This window comes from Humulus lupulus, chromosome 2 (assembly GCF_963169125.1).
Source record: "Humulus lupulus chromosome 2, drHumLupu1.1, whole genome shotgun sequence".
NCBI classification, from domain to species: domain Eukaryota; kingdom Viridiplantae; phylum Streptophyta; class Magnoliopsida; order Rosales; family Cannabaceae; genus Humulus; species Humulus lupulus.
Genome location: NC_084794.1, coordinates 201076104 through 201098707, shown reverse-complemented (window position 1 = coordinate 201098707; position 22604 = coordinate 201076104). Strand labels below are relative to the sequence as shown.

Sequence of the window (22604 nt, the reverse complement as noted above, 5' to 3'; positions counted from 1 at the left end):
CCTAAAAATAAAATAAAAGAAATGAATAAATAAATATAAAAATTACTAAGGAAAAATAAAATAAAAGAGAAATTAAAAAAAATTATACTACTTTTTTTTATTAAATAGAAAAAAAATTAATTTACTATGCAAACCTTTAATTGTAGAATTACCTCCCCAGCAACGGCGCCAAAAATTGATATCGCCCAATAACTCCTAAGCGGTCGCAGTAGTAATCGGGGTATGTCGTATCCACAGAGAGGTAAAATACAAGTAAAAAGAAAGATTAGTAAATTAAAAATAATAAACTTTGAAATAATATAACTTTGAAAACGAATATATTTTTTTTTAACATTAAATAAACAAAATCGATGAATTAGAATCAGAAAGAAAATATGGAATGCATAAGTTTCATTCATGCAAACGTATATATATTTTAATAAAATTGATTCATTATACTCAACTATAATTCTACACCATTAATTATAATTTGAAAATATATATAATAAAGCTCACCTTAAAATATGTTCTTTAATTAAATTATACTAACTTCTGATTTTAAAAACCTATCATATTATATACCTTAGAGCGACAAAATACCAATGGTAGAACGCAGTAAAAAGCATATAATATAACAAATATCATAAATTAAATTAAGAGCCTAAATTACATAAGAAGAGCATGAGTAGACTTATGTAAAAGACATTAATAAATTTAGAATAAAAATTAGAAAAAAATAAATTTGATTGTAACAAAGATATAGCAATGAAGAATAAAATAAAGAATCAATATATTAAAAATATAATGTGAAACATGAACTTCACTCTAGCATTTCCACAAGAGAATTTAGCCTAAAATAGGTATTGTTTTCACTCAAAGAAATGTAAAAGAAAAATAGGAAAATTAAGAAATAAGTGTTTTTCTCTCCAACAATTCCTTCCACAATCTGATGCTTTTTTACTCCATTTGATCATCTATTTATAGTAAAAAAAAACCCCAAAATATGTTAAAATCGTGTACTAAAGAGTGGGAAAAATGGATGCAAAATAGGTGCAAGGTGAGACAAGTGGGGACAAATGCAGCAGACACGTTGGCCACGTGTCAAGCACCGATTGCCTCAGCAAGGAGTATGTCAGGTGCGTGGGAGACAGCAGCTGACGTGCGGGACAGGTGGCGGGCTCAGGTTGGACGTCGCAGCTGGACGTCAGGTCGTGGCAGGCTTCTTTGTTGGGCGCGTGGGGAGCAGCCTGGCGACGAGTGGGACAGGTGGCAAATCGTGTCAGGCGCGGCTGGTGGCTCTCTGCCACATGGCAGCTTCTAAAAGCTTGGGCTGGGCTCCTTTTTGGGCCTAAGTTAACTTCAAAAATACAATTTTTTCATGATTACTTCAATTTTAACTATTCCTTTCTTCTTTCTTTTTCTTTGTGTCACTCTGTCTCTCTCAAATGCTTTCTAGCTCAGTTAGTCTTTAAATCTGACTTGTTTTTGCTTTAAAAAATAATAGGATTCTGTGTTGATTACATTAGTGAGAGGTATGTTTAAATTTGTTAATGTTGCCATGAGTACTCTTAATCACTAGTACCTAACAATTTAGCTAGTGTGGGGATGAAAGTAACGTTTGTCACTGGGAATTTTGTATAGTTTAATAATGTGTTACCACATGATATGAGTTATGTTAATTTCATATGCTAGTGGATGAAATTATGCATCTTTAATAAACATATAATATATCATTGGACATGGTAGATGGTTGGAAGACTAAAACATTGGGCTGCCTGTTGTGTTCAATATAAATATGTATTGAGAAATCTGAAATTAATGTATTGAGAGTGCAGTTTATTGTTTTACTCTTCATCGTATATTGAGAAACTTTAAATTTATGAATTGAGACATCTAAAATATGCCCTTTGGCATTCTCATAAGTTTATTTTTTACTGTGAAATCTGAAATTTGTGTGCAATTTGTTGATGTATTGAGAGTTTTGATATTTATCTGAGTGAATATTGATTGACTCAGTTAGGAACACTTGACAACAAACATACAAGGGAGAAAATGCCACTATATAGTAGTTTTCGCACTCTTCATTTATCACACTTTGAGTAGTTGAATATACTGTTTATATATATGTGGGTTTTATCTTTTTTTTTCGGTGTTGAATATACTGTTTATATATATGGGTAGTTTACACACAGTATATTTGGTTTATAATATATTGTTTAAATCATAAAAATCATATTTCAGTTTCTTGTTTGAATATTGCTTGCTAAGTGTTTGATAAATTGTCTCTTTCAATATTCAGTTTTTATAAGAGGTTTCTTATAATGGGTTTATGAATCCGAAGTAATTAAGTGTCAAATATTAATTGTATTTATTTGTAACTATTCTTATAATCCTCTCTCCTCATGGTTTCTTCAATATTTTTGTGGTGTTGTTGATGTTTCTGTGTATCTCTTACTTGTTGCTTTTTGGTGATTGATTTTGATGTTTCATATGGTAACTTCTTTTATTTTTTTTAATCTGAGTTTGGGTTGGGAAAGACTTGTTTTTTTTTGTATCCATAGTGTTTGGTCTTGCTGGTAAGGATAGTGTGAGTTTTTTTTATTCTTGAGTGGCTTATTGAAGAAATCGTGAATAGCTTGATCTTATTGATATATTTTAGTAGTATATATATACAAAAGAATAGAAAACTGGAAACTAGAAAAAAGGAAACATAGAAAACAGGAAACTAGAAAAAAGGAAACTAGAGCTGTAATTCTAATCTAATTCCTAAACTTACGGTTATCCATATATACAAAACATTAAGAGAATATCTCAATAATATCTCAATACCCCCCCCCCCCCCCAACTTGGAAAGCAAAAACTGAAATTGACGGGTCCCCAAAGGCTTGGTAAAGATGTCCGCAAGTTGAACAGTTGTAGGAACATAAGAAGGAAGAATAGTGCCGTCTTGGATAGCATCACGAACAAAGTGACAGTCTGCTTCAATGTGCTTTGTTCGTTCATGGAAGACTGGATTCCGAGCAATATGTAAAGCCGACTGGCTATCACAATATAGCCCAATAGCATCAGTATGTTGAATCCCCAAGCTAAGGAGAAGACCCTTCAACCATTTCAATTCACAAGTAAGAGAAGCCATAGAGCGATATTCAGCCTCTGCCGAAGAACGTGCCACAGTAGGTTGTTTCTTGGTTTTCCAGGAAATCGGGGAATGACCAAGAAACACAAGCCAACCCATGAGAGAGCGACGAGTAAAAGGACAAGCTGCCCAATCAGAATCACACCAACCAGTCAAGGAAAGAGAGCTATCAGCACGAAGTAAGATTCCTTGTCCAGGAGAGCCTTTCAAATAGCAAACAACACGCAAGGCGGCTTCCCAATGTTCATGTCTTGGTTCTTGTAGGAACTGTGATAAAACGTGAACAGAGTATGCCAAATCAGGACGAGTGACCGTTAAGTAAATCAAACGACCAACCAAACGACGATAAGGTTCCGGATTGGACAAAGAATCTCCTGAAGCATGAGCAAGCCGATGGTTTTGCTCAATGGGAAAAGATGCTGGCTTAGCACCCAGAACACCAGTCTCAGAAATGATGTCAAGAGAATACTTTCGTTGACAAAGAAATATACCATCAGGACTTCGAGCTACCTCAATCCCGAGGAAATATTTAAGAACCCCGAGATCCTTCATGTGAAAACACGTGCTTAAATAGTTCTTAAAGATCTTCAAAGGAGTGGAATTATTCCCAGATATAATTAAATCATCAACATACACCAAAACATTGATTTGAGTATCACCCTTAGTATAAGTAAAGAGAGAATAATCAACATAGGATTGTAGAAAGCCATACTCTCTTAAAGCAGTGACAAGTTTGGAAAACCAACACCTCAGTGCCTGTTTCAAGCCATATAAGGACTTTCGAAGATGACACACCATATCAGGTTGAGAAGACCCAAAACCAGGAGGAAGCTTCATATAGACTTCTTCATTGAGATCCTCGTGCAAAAAAGCATTATGCACATCCTTCTGATGTAGCTCCCAATTTTTAGATGCTGCAATGGCTAAGAAAGCACGAATGGTGACCATTTTTGCAACAGGTGCAAAAGTCTCTTTATAATCGATCCCGACAATTTGAGGATTACCAAAAACAACCAAACTAGCTTTAAGTTGTTCAACACTGCCATCAAAGTTGTACTTTATTTTATAGACCCATTGACTACCAAGAGCACGTTTACCAGGAGGTAATTTTTCCATAGTCCAAGTACCATTATCCTCTAAAGCACGAATTTCTGTGTGCATAGCATGACGCCATCCTTCATCTATCATAGCTTCTTTAAATGAGTTCACAACCTGCAGTAACAGCGGCAAGAAATTGCCGATGGCTAGTAGAAAATTTTGCACAGTTAATATAATGTGTTATAGGAAAGGGCGTACCAGAGGGATCTGACGGCGCGAGTGAACTTAGAGAGATAGCAGATGGACTTTGTGTGATAACAGTATTAGTAGCATAGTCACGAAGCCGAGTGGATGGAACCTTTTCACGGAGTCCACGTCCCATGTGATGTCATTGATAGAATTCGGAGCAACCCCTGCTACCCCCTTGTAGATGGATGTTGGAGTGGAGATGTGGACTGAACAGGACTCTGTGCAGCAGTCGGGCTAGACTGTGCTACAGGAAAAGGGAGAGTAGGCTCTAAAGTGGTAGTTGTTGGAATTTCGGTGGTGACATGTAGTGGGGAGGATTCATTTGTGCGTTCAGGTTCATTAGACAATGGTTCAGAATCACCAAAAAGATTAAAATCAAAGTCATCATCACCTAAACTCACGCTGCCAGAATTATATGTAGAGCTAATAGTAGAAGGATCATTTTCAGCAAAAGGAAATTGATTTTCAAAGAACTTAACATCCCTAGAAACAAAAAAACTTTTATTTTCTAGATCAAAAAGTCTCCACCCTTTCTTACCAAAAGGATACCCAACAAAGATACATTTTCGACTGCGACTTGCAAATTTATCATTCTTAGCACGTTGATTATGGGCATAACACAAGGAACCAAACACTCGCAATTCATCAAAAATTGGAAAAGTATGAAATAAAATTTCATAAGGTGTTTTATTCTGAAGAACACTTGAGGGTGTTCGATTGATCAAATGAGAAGCTGCTAAGACACATTCACCCAAAAAATAAAGAGGAAGATGACTTTGAAAACGTAAGGCCCTTGCCACTGTTAAAATATGATGATGCTTACGTTCAACTCTACCATTTTGTTGTGGAGTCCCCACACAAGAGGTTTGAAAGAAAATCCCATTTGAAAGAAAATAATCTTGCAAACAATTAAATTCTGTCCCATTATCACTCTGAACAATCTTAACCTTTTGACCAAATTGTTGATCAACCATAACAAAAAACGACATAAACATTTTAAACACCTCCAATTTATCAATCAACAAATAAACCCATATAGCTCGGGAAAAATCATCCACAATAGTCAAAAAATAACGAGCCCCACATGAAGAAACAGTATTGTGAGGACCCCATAAGTCACAATGTACTAATTCAAAAATTCGGGAGGCCTTATGGTCACTAAGAGAAAAAGAATCACAAGTTTGTTTGGCACGAGGTCACACATCACATGCCTTATTTAATTTATCACTAGAATTACGTAGGAAAGGTAATGACTTTACTACTTTCTCTGAAGGATGTCCAAGACGTTGATGCCAAAGTTCCAACGAAGATGAAGAACCATCCACTGAGATAGCTTGCATTGTAGACGGTGGCCGGAAGTAGTAAAGTCCATCTCTTCGTTCACCCGTTCCAATCAGCTTCCTCGAATGACAGTCCTGTATAACACACATATTAGAAGCAAATTGTACAAAACAGTGCATGTCATCAATGAGTTGTGCAACCGAAATTAAGTTGCAGTGCAATTTAGGGACATAAAGAACATTTTTAAGAAATAATCCTTCCAAGAGTCTCACACTTCCCTCTTTAGTAGCAATTAATTTTTGGCCATCACGGAGTCCGACGGGACATGCGGCAATATCATGAACATTAAACAAACAAGATTCATCCCCCGTCACATGATTAGAAGCACCAGTATCAATAATCCAAGAAATCCTGGAAAACTCACCATGTAAACGATCGGTAGAGGAATGAGTATTACCAAACATAGTAGCGATAGTTTGCCATTGTGTTGCACTTAGGTGAGGAAGAGAGGCAGCAGTGTTTGACGTGGTGGCTGCATCATTGGAAGAGTTTCTTTGCCCATTGACCGAAGATCCAACCATAGTGGTATCATTACCATCAGCCATTGCCGATCGTGTATCTTAGCCGTGTGGCTCTGGTACCATGAAGAAATCGTGAATAGCTTGATCTTATTGATATATTTTAGTCGTATATATATACAAAAGAATAGAAAAAAGGAAACTAGAGCTGTAATTCTAATCTAATTCATAAACTCACGGTTATCCATATATACAAAACATTAAGAGAATATCTCAATAATATCTCAATACTTATGGTTGTTTGGGAGTGAGAGATTGTAGCAAAAGACTGTTTTGGTTTGTCTCTGTTTTTCACTACCAAGATCATTATTTATATCTTTGGTGTAAGGTTAGAGTTTTCTTCTTGTTGTTTTCCTGGCGTTTTCTAAATTATGTTTGACCAAAAGTTTTGATATCTTTCTTTTTTATTTAGCTTTCTTATTTATTTGTATGTGATGATTTATTTGCAATAAGGTGTTTGATTTAATTCTGAAAGTTAGCTTTCTTAGCATTAATTTATTGAGTTTGATTCCTCCTGTCTCACCAATCTTTTTGAATGACTTTCCCACTACCCCTTAAAATACACTAAAATGACTTTCCCACTAAAATACACTGAGTTCGAAATTGTTAATTCTTTTATTTCTATAATAGTTTCTTTTTAAGGCAATAATAGTTTATTCATACCTCTCTTTTTTTTCTTTTTTTTTTTTTTTGTATTGATCCATACATCTTTATTTAGTTTTCATGTACTATGCTTATATTTACACTTGTTACGGGGATCTAGAATATTATTATTAGTTATCTGACTTTTCTTATGGTGGTTTTTACATAAAGAAATGATCACATAATTTAGACCTTTACATCATTATTTGCACAACGTTAATGCAAATGATTTATTTTCTTTTATAGTTCTTTTATTATACTTTTACTTCAACAAAATTTCTCTTATTTTTAACACTATATTGATAAAGATGACTTCAAGAAACTCCTAATTGCTTCATGGGCTATACGGGTCTGAAAGTATCAAGGTACTCCAATAGTGTCTTGTAAACATGATAGAATTTCCTAATGATAACTTTTAATGTGTCTATAGATCGTGTGAGTTATATGGAGTATTCTGATATGATGTCTGTCTCATGTTGTTACAGAGCTTAATATAAAAGAAATAGGAGATGGATACAAGGGCCAATATGATGATGCTTATGGGCAGTGATATCATCAAGGTAATTTGCATATAGTTCAATTTCAATTCAAAAGTACTAGTATGATATTCATTTCTTAGTAGCAAATTAATCTGATTTATATTTCATAATTTCCCGTCTAGCTGCTTAAGTATTATGTAGGAAAACTCTTATGTTTTCTATGATCAAGACTCTTAGAATTTAATCAGCAATGACATAAACAATTGCAATAACTAATATATCAGATTAGTTATAAGGAAATGCTAGTAATCAAAAGTTAAATGCAGAAAAATAAAGGAACAACACCCATAATTTTTATACAGGTTCGAACCAGATCAATCTGGCCTACATCTTGTTTGATCCACTATCATCATCATCAATATCTCTTAATACAATTACAGTTGAGAACAATCACTTCAGGACTCCCAAGAACCTTTCTCTCTCTAAGGTTCTAATCTCAAACACTTTCTAACAGTTGTGTTTCTCTCTCAGTCCTCACAATACACAAGCTCAAATTCTCTTTCTCTGTATTCTCTCTTTATCTCAATACAACTTCTCTCCTCTTTCTTTCACACTCTCTTTTTCACACCCCTCTGAAATGAAAGACTACAACACATATATATAGGCTGCCAAGATTAGTTGACAGCTAATACAGTTGGGTTAGTTAGGATTTGTAGGAAAGATCTCCACAAATTCCACCTCTTTTCTTCAAATCCTAGCTTCAGCAAAGTTGTCTTTGACTCCAATAGTGGACCATAAAATCCTTGCTTAGTTACTAAGGTTAAGCAAATCCAAGAAATGCCTAAATTTTCCTACAGATAACACCTTAGTACCAATGTCAGCAGGATTTTCTTCTGTCTTCACCTTTTCCAGCTCAACTACTTCCTCTTCAATCTTCTCTCTAATCCAAAATAGTCTAATATCGATGTGCTTGGTTTTCTCATGGTAAACCGGGTTCTTGCATAGATGAATCGATGATTGACTATCTGAGTACACAGTAGCTTTGCCTTTGAGAAGTTTCAGCTCCTTTAAGATTCCTTGTAACCATATTGCCTCTTTGAATGCTTCGGTGGTGGCCATGAACTCAGCTTCAGTTGTTGATAGTGACACCACTGATTGTAGTTGGGACTTCCAACATATGCAATCTCCATTTGTTGTGAATACATATGAAGTAGTTGACCTCCTTGTATCCTTACTTGCTGCATAGTCTGCATCTACAAAACCTTCAAGTGTAACTTTCTGATCCATCTGTCTGTATCTCAGTCCTATCTCAGTAGTTCCCTTGAGATATCTAAGTAGCCACTTAAGAGCATTCCAATGCTCTAATCCGAGGTTGGACATAAACTTGCTAAGAATGCTTAGAGTATGTGCTATGCCTGGTCTAGTGCTGACCATAATGTACATTAAACACCCTAGTGCCATAGCATAAGGGACTTTTGCCATTTCCTTTGTCTCCTCGATTGTCTTTGGACTTTGATCTTTTGAAAGTACAAATTGTCCTCCTAGAGTACTGAAACACTCTTTGAATCATGAATGTTGAATCTTTGAAGTACCCTCTGAATATAACTTGCTTGTTTAAGATTCAGAATCCCATCTTTTCTGTTCCTTGTCACTTCTATCCCAAGTATCTTTTGAACTTAACCGAGCTCCTTCATTTCAAATTCCTCTTTAAGCTTGTCTTTGATTCCCTTTAACACTGTTTTGTCTTTGCCCATGATGAGCATATCATCTACATACAGCAGTAAATATACTCTTGTTGATTCCTCAAGATGCTTATAGTACAAGCAGTGATCAAACTTTGATCTTGTGAAACCAATTTCCTGGACATAATTGTTGAATCTCTTGTTCCATTGCCGTGGAGATTGTTTAAGGCCATACAAGGACCTTTTCAGTTTGCATACAAGCTCCTTTCCCTCTTGTTCCACCTGAAATCCAGGTGGTTGATGCATGTCGACCTCTTCTTCCAAATAACCATTTAGAAATGCTGTTTTTACATCTAGCTGCTCTACCTCCAGATCTTGTTGAGTAGCCATAGATAACATCAGTCTTATGGTTTTATACTTTACTACAGGTGACAACACATCAGTGTAATCAATTCCTTCCACCTGAGTAAAGCCTTTAGCCACTAACCTGACCTTAAATCTCACTGGTTCTTCCTGTGTTACTCCTTCCTTTACTTTAAAAATCCACTTGCAAGCTATCACCTTCTTGTTATCTGGTTTTTCCACCAATTCCCATGTGTCATTTCTGTTCAGAGAGTCCATCTCTTCTTTTATAGCTTGATTCCACTCCTTCTTATATTTTCCTGAAGTAGCTTCTTCTATGCTTAATGGTTCTGGTATATCACATGTTTGAACTATAGCCAAAGCATAGGCTATCAGGTCTGCCTCAGCATATCTTGCAGGTGGATGAATTTCTCTTCTCACACGATCCCTTGCTATCTGTGGACTGGTCTGATTGATCTTCAGTATAATCTTCACCTGGTGCGTTGCTTTGCTCATTTTCTGGTTCATATCCTTTCAGATTTATCTCAAACTCAGTCAAGTCATCATTCTTTTTCAATGCACCTGCACCATAAACATCACAACCTTTCTCGGCTTTCAAGTGAGGAAAATCATATTCATTAAACACTACATTTCTTGAAATTATGACCTTAGGTCTACCATTTTGATTCAAACAAATTCTATATCCTTTTGTGCCTAAAGGGTATCCAAGAAAAATTCCCTTAATGGATCTAGCATCTAGTTTGTCCTCTGTTTGGTGTGCATATGCTGCACAACCAAAAACTCTCAAGCGTTTAAGACTAGGAGGCTTGCCATACCACATTTCATATGGGGTCTTAAGTTGTATAACACGATTTGGGCTTCTATTTATAAGATAACTAGCAGTTGCTAAAGCCTCTCCCCAATATGACTTCCCTAGACCAGAACTAATAAGCAAACATCTCACTTTATTCAATAAGGTCCTATTCATGCGTTCAGCCACTCCATTCTGTTGTGGGGTTCTAACTACAGTTCTGTGCCTTGTGATTCCATACTCATTACATAGATCATCAAACTCATTATTTATAAATTATAATCCATTGTCAGTTCTAAGTGTCTTAAGTTTAAGATTTGTTTGATTTTCTACTTGGTTTTTCCAAATTTCAAACTTCTCTAGACACTCATCTTTAGTCTTAAGCAAATATGTCCAAACACATCTACTAAAATCATCTATAATGGATAAGAAATAAAACTTACCAGAATGAGTCGGAACTCTACTTGGCCCCCACAAATCCGCATGAACATACTCCAAAACCTTCTTTGTATTGTGTGTAGCAGTTGTGAATTTAATCTTGTGTTGCTTTCCAAATACACATGCATCATAGAAAGGTAATGCACAAGTCTTCAACTTGTCTATGCTCCCTTGCTTGTGAAGCTCTCTCAGCCCCTGCTCACTAATATGCCCCATTCGTTGGTGCCACAGATGCATCTCACTTTCTTGAGTCTTAACAACAGATGTTTCAGCAATGGCTACTGTTTCTCCTTCTAGTACATACAGTCCATTGACTCTCTTTCCTTTCATGACCAGTAAAGATCCTTTTGTGATCTTTAGGTTCCCATTCAAAGACTTGTAGCCATATCCTTCTTCTTCAAGAGCTCCCAAGGATATCAAATTCCTTCTCAATTCGGGTATGTGTCTCACATTGTTGATCACTTTCACCTCTCCATTGAACTGTCGAATTGCCACCTTTCCTAGACCAATTACCCTGCAAGAAACATCATTCCCCATTAATACTCTACCACCATCAGTTTCTTTATAATCAAAAAATGAATCTAAGTTAGGACACATATGGTAAGTGCATCCTGAATCAAGGATCCACTCTTTGATATCTGATTTCTCAGATATTGAGAAAAGTTCTCCTCCTGATGAGCAGTCATCTTTGGTTTCTGCCACAGCTGCAGAATCATTATGAGACTTCATTCCTTGCTGGTGTTTGTTTTCATTATGAAATTGATTGTAGATTGGTCTTCTCTGGTCCTGGTTTGATTTGGACCCTTGTTGATTTCTTAACAGATTGCAAAATCTCCTAATATGTTCAGTTTTCCCACAGTGATAACACTGTCTTGAGTCTTTCCCTCTTGACTTCGACCTTGAATGGTGTGATTGATTTCCTCTGGATGAGCCTCTTTTTAGATTTCTTCCTCGAACAAAGTAAGCCTCATCTTTCCTGGTTTCTTTCTCAAGTTGTAACTCGAATTCCTTTGACTTTAAAGCTCCAAGAACATCCTCCAAAGCAATCACATCTCTGCCATACTTTATTGCTGCTTTGACTTCTTGATAGGAAATTGATAATGATCTGAGCAAGATAATTGCTTGACTTTCTTCATCTACCTTATGTTCAATATTAGCCAAACCAACAATAATCTCATTAAATTTATCAATATTTTCATCTAAAGAGATAGAGGAGTTCATTCTAAAACCATATAATCTTTCAAGAAGATTTATTTTGTTCGAAATGGATGGCTTCAGGTACAATTGTTCCAGCTTGTCCCAAAGACCCTTTGCAGTCTTTTCCAAAGTTAATTTCCTTCTTACTCCATTGGAAAGATACATGATGATCGTGTAATAAGCCATCTCCTCCATTTCAGCGATTTCTTCTGGTTTCTTCTCTGCCAAAAGCTTTTGATCTCCGAGCACTTTAGCCACTTTTTGATGCACTAAGATACCTTTTAAACTCTCTCTCCATAAGGCAAAATCATTGGTGCCATCGAATTTCTCCAGTTCAAACTTTGCCATTGTTGACATACTTTCTTGATTCTGTTCTTGAACAATTCTTTATGCGGAAGCTTTGAATCTTGATCTCTCCTCTTGATCGTAGAACCTGGCTCTGATTTTGTAGGAAAACTCTTATGTTTTCTATGATCAAGACTCTTAGAATTTAATCAGCAATGACATAAACAATTGCAATAACTAATATATCAGATTAGTTATAAGGAAATGCTAGTAATCAAAAGTTAAATGCAGAAAAATAAAGGAAGAACACCCATAATTTTTATACAGGTTTGAACCAGATCAATCTAGCCTACATTCTGTTTGATCCACTATCATCATCATCAATATCTCTTAATACAATTATAGTTGAGAACAAGCACTTCAGGACTCCCAAGAACCTTTCTCTCTCTAAGGTTCTAATCTCAAACACTTTCTAACAGTTGTGTTTCTCTCTTAGTCTTCACAATACACAAGCTCAAATTCTCTTTCTCTGTATTCTCTCTTTCTCTCAATACAACTTCTCTCCTCTTTCTTTCACACTCTCTTTTTCACACCCCTCTGAAATGAAAGACTACAACACATATATATATAGGCTGCTAAGATTAGTTGACAGCTAATACAGTTGGGTTAGTTAGGATTTGTAGGAAAGATCTCCACATATTATGTTTTGGTTAATTGAGATGAACACACTTAAATATAAAGCTCACCACAGGATGAAATGCATTTTTTATGTACATATAACCTACATTTTAACTCTTTTTGTGATTTAATATGCTAGACTTATCTGATTTTGGCAAATCTGAACTGATAGTAAGATTATTTTGAATCTTCTTTTTTGGTTTAAATCACTCAGTGCTCATGGGGATGGTCAATATATCAGAAAGTCTCTTGGCCATTTTCTTTATATTTTTTTATTTGTTTGTCTCGATAGAAAGATTGCATCTCATATATACTACCACGATGAAATATTAAAAGTAGTATTTCCTTCTTGAATGTCATGGTTATTATGTTGGTGATTATAGGACTTATTGTGCTCTTATATTTTTAAAGGCATACAAAGTGTCATAAATGTCCATAATAAGTCATTCTTTTTTTTTTTTTGAAATCTTTATGATGATTAAATTGGGGATATTCTATTATTAAATTGGGAATTTTGTTATACTGTAATTCACAACATCATTGGTCTCCCAACCATCTCAAACCTTGTCGGCATTCTTACAAGGTCAGTTTTTGTTTAATAATCTCTAAGAGGGATTAATCAACTAATTTTATATATTTTTATTGTTGGTTCTCTCATTCATTCGTTGATATATTATGGTAATATATACTATTTAATTATAATTTTAATTATTTAATTCATTGGTGAAGGGAATATCATAGGACTGTCTTTTAAGGTGAATGCCTAGATTTATTAGGAAAAATATTGAGAAAAGAAACATGATTGAGTTTGCAATGATTTGGAGAAGCAAATTATGTTGTCTTGTTGAGATTTGTTGTATTATATATTTTGAAGTTTATGGATTTATAATATTATAATGAATTTTTATTGAGAATTATTTAGTCTTATGGGGATTTGATGTATTATTTACATTTCAATTGTATGAATAAATGTTGTATGTATATGAATTTTTATTATGATAAATATATATATTTTTTTACAAGTTACGGTAATAATAATTAATTATGTGATTAATTTTTTTATTTAAATTTATATCAAACTTCAATTGTTAAAAATATAATTAAAAGTTTTAAAAAATATATATCGAAAAAATATTATTTATATATATAAATTTAATGTTACAGCGACACCTCATAACTGTCGGCGTTTCTAGTAACGACGACACCTAATAATTGTCGGCGTTTCTAGTAACGGCGACACCTATTAACTGTCGGCGTTGCTAGTAACGGCGACACCTATTAACTGTCGGCAACACCTATTAACTGTCAGCGTAGCTAGCAATGACGACAATTATTAACTGTCGACGTAGTTACCCCTACGTCGGCATAGGCAAATACGACAGTTAGTCGACAGTCGTCATTACTCAATAGCGACAGTTAAAAACTGTCGGGAAAGCCGGTTTTTTAGTAGTGTCGTGGTGGATGACCGATCTCGGATGCAGTTATTTGAGGTCAATAGACACATGTGAACGTAGTTACTGTTTGAATATCCTTATATATAAGGGATTGGTTGTAATCTGTTAATAAATCCTGAATATCGTGGGATTTATGCATTTAATTATATTTAATTTGCAATTTGGATAATAACTCCCCCAGAATGTGAGGGGAGATATTCTGTAAACCACGCTATAAATAGCGTGGAACAATTCATATGTGGGGATGGAGAAATGGGTATGGGGAAGACTCTGTAAAATTTCTTCTAGAAAAGCTTTGAGAGAATTCCAAAAATTGAATAACACCGACTCATGGACTAGGCAGATTTTAACCGCTGAACCACGTAAAAATCGTGTCTCTTATTGTTTTTCTCCTTTGATATTTTGTTTAATTGCTCTTCATTTCTAAGTTGACGAAAAACGACGTCAACATTTATCATAGACATGAAATCTATAGCTTCTGTTTAAGAAGTGAAACGATGATTTCCTTATAGCTTGGTTCAAGTATTAAATGATAGATTACTCATTTCTATAATTAAGTTTACGAAAATATCATTTACAAGGAACTTAGTGGGAGTTAAGGATAAAATACCAATGATGGGTAAAACAGTAATTTGCACCTGTCTCATTAGTAGATCATCCATAGATGATTGAATAACAGTTATGGTTATAACAATGAATAACGTATTTACATTTGGTATAAAGTGTTCTATGAATTCAGTAGTACAATTCTGAGTCTATAGTGGAGTCATGAGGAATTAATATGGTAGTGAGATTATTTGTTATAAATAAACTCACAGTAACTTATTGGAGCTTGAGTTCATGGATCTATGGTCCCCATGTCATCTCTTATCAAAAGAAACCTAGTAATCTTGAATAATTAATTTAATTATTAATTATAAAATATATAATATCATATTGACTAAGTCAATGAAAATAAATAATGTTAAATTATGTATTGATATTTTTTGAAAAAATAAATAGAAGAAATTTTGAGGATTTTATTGCAAAGTCTCAAAAAGAGATTATTATAGCCCAATGGGATAATTTTGTTAATATTGATAAATTAGTATTAATATTAATAAAATGAATTAAATAAAGGTCAAAAGTATAATTGGTTAATTTTGACGAGTATTTAATTAATTATAATTATTAATTAATTAAAATAAAATGGGTAACTAAAACCTATTTTATGTCCTAGCTAATTGTCTATATATACTAGTATTATAGACTACATTAAAAAAAGATAAATTTGACAAGGTAAAAATTCACTACTAATATTATATACCTAGTTGTCCACCCTCTCTTAGTTTTCTCTCTAGGAATTCTCTTCTCATGTGTTGAGATTTGCCCACACAAACATTATGTTGTTTTAGAGAAAGACTTGGAAGAATGTGGTCTTGTTTCAAAGTGGTTTGGATTCATTGCAATACCTAGCATTACCAAGGATAAAAGGTTAGGGAATCCAAATGGTGTAGTCATTGTTCCACTACGCATCTCATAAGTACTCTAATGGTTTTTGTACGCCCTTATTCCCCATGGGCTATTAGCGAGCTGAGATATGGCATAATTATTTATCAGCCACGTGGATGGAACATACCCGGAGCTACTGTTACCAGCTCCCACCTCTTTAGCTCGAGGTAACAAAAGGCTTACTAAGGTTACTAAGGGATCAGGTCAGAAGTATGGACACCACGGGCTAAGAAGACCTCCAGTTCAAGGTACGAGTTTGAGTTGGCAGCTGTGACCCCTTATAAAGTCAACCATGCAATATAAACGTGCATATATCAGACATCACGTGTCTGATATATCCCTGAATTCTCGGACACGCAGCCTAAACGTGCGTGTTCAGGCACCCACGACTGGGTTGGGCCGTGCGGCCCATTATCCCCCTTACCTATTGATTAGACCACACTTCATTTGTCAGGTTTTAGGAATTAATCATGAATGTCACAGAAGTGACATGATGGGTAAGAAGGTCACGGGATGGCCCCCCTTTGCCAAACCCCAGGTGCCCTCTCCTATAAATATGGAGACCCTGGGAGTTGAAAATGGTTGGATTCTATGGTGTAAAGAAATACCCTGTAAAGAATACCATAAAACTAGCAATAATATTGGCTGGTGGAGTAGAAGGATTTTAACCTTTGAACTACCTAAAAAAGTATTCGTATCACCATTTTATTTCAAGATCATTCATCTGTTACGGTTCATTACTTAGCACTAATCCCATTCTCTTATTCTATTAATTACCTGTTGGCGAAGAACTGCGTCAACAGTTTTATTGTTGTATTTACGAATCTCTGTATAAAAATCAATCCTATGCATGTATTTATGTTTTTTTTATTGTATGTTATTTTGTGCAATAGGAAACATGCATATAGACTTATATAAATGAGATCCTATGTAAATTCTCTTCTCAAACAAAGCTATTATGGTGCAAGATTTTCTAAAATAAAAAGGAATATGTTTGTTGAAAACTTATTTATCTGCGTTTGATTATACATGATGAAGACTATGATTGATTATGATGTATACATATTGTTGTTTCACATCCTAATTTCTGTGTCGTCATACTGTTAGTTTAGTGTAGTTGTCATGACCTAGATCCTATGCAGGATATTATCCGATCTCAATTATTGTAGTGGTAATCAAACCGACTACCTGATTCAAGACCTTGGTTGCTATGGTGGGTTTGGGAGCTACGGGTGTAGTGGATAGTGTGATATGCACATGTAGGCTAGTTTGCTCTTGTAGTTATTGTGTTTCTTTGTTGTGTTTTATTCATGATAATATATTATTTAGTTTTCAAGCTAACCATGCATACAGGGGTTTTATAAAATTTAAAGGTCCCTTAATATAGTTGCTCCTACTGGGCATTATGAGTTCATCTAGTATCTCTTCCTCTTCGAAAAATGATCGGTTTGAGACTAGTGATTTCTCGAGTGATTTATGAATTGGAGACTGGATATCGTTTAATTTAGTCTTACATTATATCCTTTGTTTTATTTTATATGTTACCTCATTAACGTCCTACACAGGCTATCCATGATTTCTGTAACCGATCGATGGATCGGAAAACATGTCTCCAAGAGCAAATTTTTTTTATCTCAACACTTTTGATTTGTGGTATGTCTGTAAAACGAGCACGTGCATTTCAGTTGGGGAATTTAGTTATTTACAATATAAAATGTTATTGTTTTTCATTTTTTCTATGGGTTCCTAGACATGTAATACATTTTGTGCTGACTTACTGGATTTGCTGGTTATTGGAGAACACACACATTACATGCCTTAGGCTAATGAATGTTTTGCAACCCTCTCTCCAATGCTAAATTCTCAATATTTTGGATATTCAATTTTTTACATTAAACTTTTTCTTATATTAATTTTTTTTTATCAAGAAGAAAATGAACTTCATTGAACAAACCAGTCAATACAAATGAAGGGCCAATTCACCCAAGAAACTAACAGTCAAACTGTACAAACAACTGAGAAGGAACAACTGAACAAAGCACGTAATTACATTGGAGTTTCCTAATAAAAGGCTGATCTTGGAGAGAAATCTTCCTATTATTAACAATGTATAATCGATACTTAACTATGTTTATAACATCCTTAGCTATGCTATCAGTTGTCAAAGAATAACCATAAAAAATACATCTATTTCTGTTCCTCCAAATGCTGTAGATAACAGCAGCCACAACCAAGTTCAATATAGAAGAAGTAGTACCATGTCGACCACTAGCTAGCCAAACAACCCAGCCATTGAAATCAATAGGCCAAGCTTTAAACCCTATCCAAGTAAAGATGAGTTTAAGAATCATCTTAGAAAGGCAGCATTCAAAAAAGAGATGAGTGTGACTCTCATTGTGACCACCACAGACAGGACATAACAGGCTGTTCACCTGTAAGTTAAACTGGATCAAGTTGTCTCTAGTGAGAAGGTGAGCATTAACCACCTGCCAAAGAAGAAATCGCTGCTTAGGAAGAGTAAGCTTACACCAAACTGCTTGATAATAGCCCACCAGCTGCTGATTTAAAGTGTTGTTGTACAGCTTGAAGGCTTAAATCTCCCTGGAACCACAGTAGCAAGGATCTCTGTCTGACTGAATTTGCCCCTTAAATGGCATAGCTTTCTCCAATACCAACTGCAATCTGGTTTCAGAGTGTAATTCCAGAAATTGAAGCCTTTCAGATAGATAGCATTGATCCATTTGACCCACAGAATATCAGGTTTTTCAGAAATGGCCCAGATATATTTAGCTAAGATGGCTCTATTCCAACTGGCCCCATCCCTGAAACCGAGACCCCCATAAGCTTTAGGGAGACAAACCTGCTGCCATGAAGCAATATGAAGCTTGCTCCTGTTCCCAGAAATACCCCACAGAAAACCACAGCAAAGTTTCTCAACTTCCTTAATAATACTTTGAGGTAACACAAAGATACTCATCCAGTAATTACGAAGCCCAAACAGAACTGAGTGAATGAGAAGCATTCGGCCTGCAAATGACAGATGCCTGCTAGTCCAAGACAGAAGCTTCAATCTGATTTTTTGAAGAATTATATCACAATCTTCATGTCTCCACTTAGTTGGCCGCATAGGCACCCCAAGATACTTAAGAGGAAAGGATCCTTCAGGTAACTGAATCTCTTGGGTAATAATCCTTCTCTCAGTGGCACTGACTCCTCCAAAGAAAATATGAGACTTATTAGCATTTATAGAGAGACCAGTTGCAGCACTATACTTCACTAAAACCTCTTTGAAAATGCTAACAACAGATCGAGTTCCTTTACAAAATAAAATCAAATCATCAGCAAAGCACAAATTGAGAAGCTTACACATGGGGTGAAATCTGAATTTAGAATTCTGAGATGCTAGTTGAAGGCTCCTAGTCAAATACTCCATGATAAGCACAAACAAAAGGAGAGACATAGGATCACCCTGACACAACCCCTTCTTACCCTTAAAACTTCCTTGAACTCTACCATTCATAAGCAAAGAGTAAGAAGTATTTTTCAAGCAGACCATAATCCAACCTATAAATTTCATAGGAAAACAAAGGGCCCTTAAAATATCCTCAAGAAACTGCCAATCAACTGTATCATAAACTTTGCTTAAATATATCTTAATAGCACATCTAGGCGAAGTAGAGGTCCTCCCATAGTTCTTGATAAGATCCTGAAATATCATGATGTTATGAGCAATTGAACGACCCCTAATAAAGGCTCCCTGGTTCGGCTAAATGAGATCAGGAAGGACTAAAGCCATACGAGAACATAACAGTTTGGCTATACACTTGTATAATGTAGAACAACAAGCTATAGGTTTGTAGTCTATTGCCCGAGATGGATTAGTGACTTTAGGGACCAACGATAGAGTAGTTTCATGAAGCTCAGAAGGAAAATGCCCTGTGTCAAAACACTGACCAATCGCTGAACAAACTTCATCCCCAATTTCCTGCCATAAGACCTTGAAAAAACCATAACCAAAGCCATCAGGTCCCGGGGACTTGGTGATGGGAATACCAAATAATGCAGCTCGGATTTCCTTACGAGAAAAGGGTTTTAAAAGCAGCAGTTGTTGATCTATAGAGAGCTTGGCACCCATCTCAATACAGTGTAAATCAATCCTGCCTGTAGCTGAACTCGGACTACCCAAATAGCTTCTAAAATGCTCTACAAAGTGAGACACTACATCATGAAAATTATCTATCAATCTACCTTGCTCCATAATATAGGTTGCAATACCATTTTCAGCTCTGCGCTTTTTCAAACAAGCATGGAAAAAAGATGTATTCATATCTCCCTTCCTAAGCCAAGTAATTTTACTTCTTTGGGCTAGGAAACTATAATACATATGCTCCTGAACAGTGAAAGCTTCAGCAGCTACTTTCACTACCTCTTGCAAGCTGTAGTCTCAGGGATGAGATTGAGCTTGAAATTGAGCTTCCTGATAAGCCTCCTTAGCTAAGTGATAGTTCAAACCTATGTCACCAATGTTATCTCTATTAAATTTTTTTAATCTATGCTTCAGCCTCATTGTCTTTAAGTATATAGCCCTTAAACCAGTCGCCTTAATAGGGACCCTCCAACTACTCATAACCACTTCTTTGAACCCAGGATGGTCTGTCCAAAAATTGTAAAATCTAAACAGCTTAATACCCACCTTCTCCATAGGCAAGATAGTAACAACACACGAGCAATGATCTGAAACTACTTCCCATCTAAACACAGCCATAGAATGAGGAAAGATATCAAGCCAATCCTCATTCATTAACACATGGTCAATTTTTGAATAGATTCTAGCTGGACCTTCTTGGTTATTTGTCCAAGTGAAATAGGAACCAATACTCTTAAGAGACTCAACATGAGTATCAGCAAGCCATTGGAGAGAATCAGCCAATTCCAAACCTGAAACCGGTTTCCCACCAGATCTATCCATACCAGTGAAAGGGGCATTGAAATCCCCTAAAATAATCCAAGCTTTATCAGAGAGTGATATCCTGTGTAACCCTTGCCATAAACTCCTCCTTCCCTCTATCGTATTGAAACCATAGACAAATGTAACATAAAAAGCTTGACTCTGACAAGCCATTTTGACCAAACAATGAACATACTGATTAGATTCTTCTAGAATCGTAACCCTCGCAAAAACCTTCCTCCAAACTATCATAAGTCTACCCTCAGTAACCGGACTAAAGTAAAACTCCCAGTTAGGAAGTTTATGCTCCATGAACTCCATAATTTTTTTCCCCCTCATTTAGTTTCTAAAAAACTACCAACTCCAATTTTATTCCTGCTACATAAATCTAAGACTGAAGTATGTTTATTGGAACTATTCAGCCCTCTCAAGTTCCAGCTCAAAATATTGCAATTATCCATAGGAAGAAGTAGAGACAGTGTAACCTTCTTTTCCACCCTTCATCTGCTCTTGAAGCACCTCAAATTTATTCATCTGCTTTTGCCCTTGCCCAGAAGGAAGAGAACTAATACCTGCCACTAATCCTTGTTTAGATTGAGTAACCACACACTTTGGTGTGTGCCATTGTTTACTTTCATTTGCACCGTTAGCTTTATCAACATTAGCCGAGGCTAGAAGCTGTATTCCCTCAGAGTTCTTGACCTGAACACCCTCTGTACCAATTGCACAAAGCAAAACCTCAGGAATCTCACCTTTAGGTTCATCTGAATCTTTATCTCTCATTTCCTTTGCCTCTGTTTTAGCCACAGTATCCTTTTTAACCCAGTGGGTTTTCAGCTCCTTACGACAATCCACCATAGAATGACCAAACCCAGAGCAAACCTTGCACTTAATAGGCAACCACTCATATTCCACCCCCTATTCCATAATCTGTCCATGCTCATTAAGAAACTGAATATTTCTAGGAGGATTATCAGTTATTTCCATTTCCACAAGAACTCTAGTAAATTGAACTCTTGAACGCTCCCTAGTAAACTTGTCAACCATAATCGATTTACCAATCGTGCTCACAAGTGCACTAAGACACTTACTTCCCCAATACTGAAGCCCTAAGTCATGTAATCGAATCCATAGTGGAACTAAACGAATTAGACGAACTGCACTAAGATCAGCAGTCCATGGCCGGATAATAACAGGTTTCCTATCAAATTGAAGTATACCATTCTCCAACACATGATCTCTCGTAGCATCATCATTAAATTTGACCATGGTCAGCCCCATTGTCATTCTAACAATTTGAGCAATCCCTAGATGACCCCAAACTCTTTTGATGAATCCTTGAAAAACAGCCATTGGAGGATTAGCACCAAGAACCATACAAATTACTGCCAAACTCCAATTCGCAGATTGAACTTTGACCTCTTCAACATCAACCTTAGCATACAAGTCCATCTCTAAGCAATGGTTCAGTAAATTCAAGTTTCTGGTCAAAAAAGGAGAGCTTACTTGTCGTGAACTGCTGGCATTGACGATGAGCCGAAGTCTGAAAATCCCCTCCATCCACCTTATCTGCCCAGGAAGCAGCAGTCGAAGCCGAAGTAGCCATTCCATCTCCCCTAGTGTCGATTTCCTGGGTTCTGTTAGTTGCATTCAGTCGATCCTCTTCAATAATGAGATTCAGACCCTCAAATCTAACCTCCTCCATAGTATTCAGAACATCAGCCGCAAGGCCATCAGTTGCCAAACCCTCAGGAACTGAACCAATCAGAGCCTACTCATTGTGATTCAACAGATTATCTTGTTCTCCAACATGAATCTCAGGCTAACGAATCAATTTCTTCTTCTTCGCCATGGAAGAGAACAAACCGAGTCTCAGCCCCCTTCTTATATTAATTT

General features: G+C 35.8%; 1 protein-coding gene and 1 long non-coding RNA gene across 2 annotated transcripts; both read right to left on the bottom strand.

Annotated features, from left to right (window-relative positions):
• Positions 1 to 5412: 5412 nt before the first annotated feature.
• On the bottom strand, positions 5413 to 6391 carry LOC133818878 (uncharacterized). Its single transcript, XR_009886145.1, has 2 exons — positions 6108 to 6391; positions 5413 to 5817 (listed from the first exon to the last, which is right to left on the bottom strand). It is a non-coding gene; the product is annotated as an uncharacterized LOC133818878 (long non-coding RNA).
• Positions 6392 to 17751: 11360 nt separating this feature from the next.
• Positions 17752 to 20087, bottom strand: LOC133815076 (uncharacterized). Its single transcript, XM_062247962.1, has 3 exons — positions 19656 to 20087; positions 18369 to 19466; positions 17752 to 18246 (listed from the first exon to the last, which is right to left on the bottom strand). The coding sequence occupies exons 1-3, from the start codon at positions 20085 to 20087 to the stop codon at positions 17752 to 17754; spliced, it is 2025 nt and encodes a 674-aa protein (XP_062103946.1).
• Positions 20088 to 22604: the final 2517 nt, after the last annotated feature.

What these genes read in the sequence shown, in the direction of transcription:
- LOC133815076 (XM_062247962.1), bottom strand. Translation starts at nt 20,087, where the DNA reads ATGAATACATCTTTTTTCCATGCTTGTTTGAAAAAGCGCAGAGCTGAA. An exon ending in ATGAAACTACTCTATCGTTG is followed by an intron (nt 19,467 to 19,655) that starts GTCCCTAAAGTC and finishes ATGATATTTCAG; the next exon opens with GATCTTATCAAGAACTATGG. An exon ending in CAGAGATCCTTGCTACTGTG is followed by an intron (nt 18,247 to 18,368) that starts GTTCCAGGGAGA and finishes CTTCTTTGGCAG; the next exon opens with GTGGTTAATGCTCACCTTCT.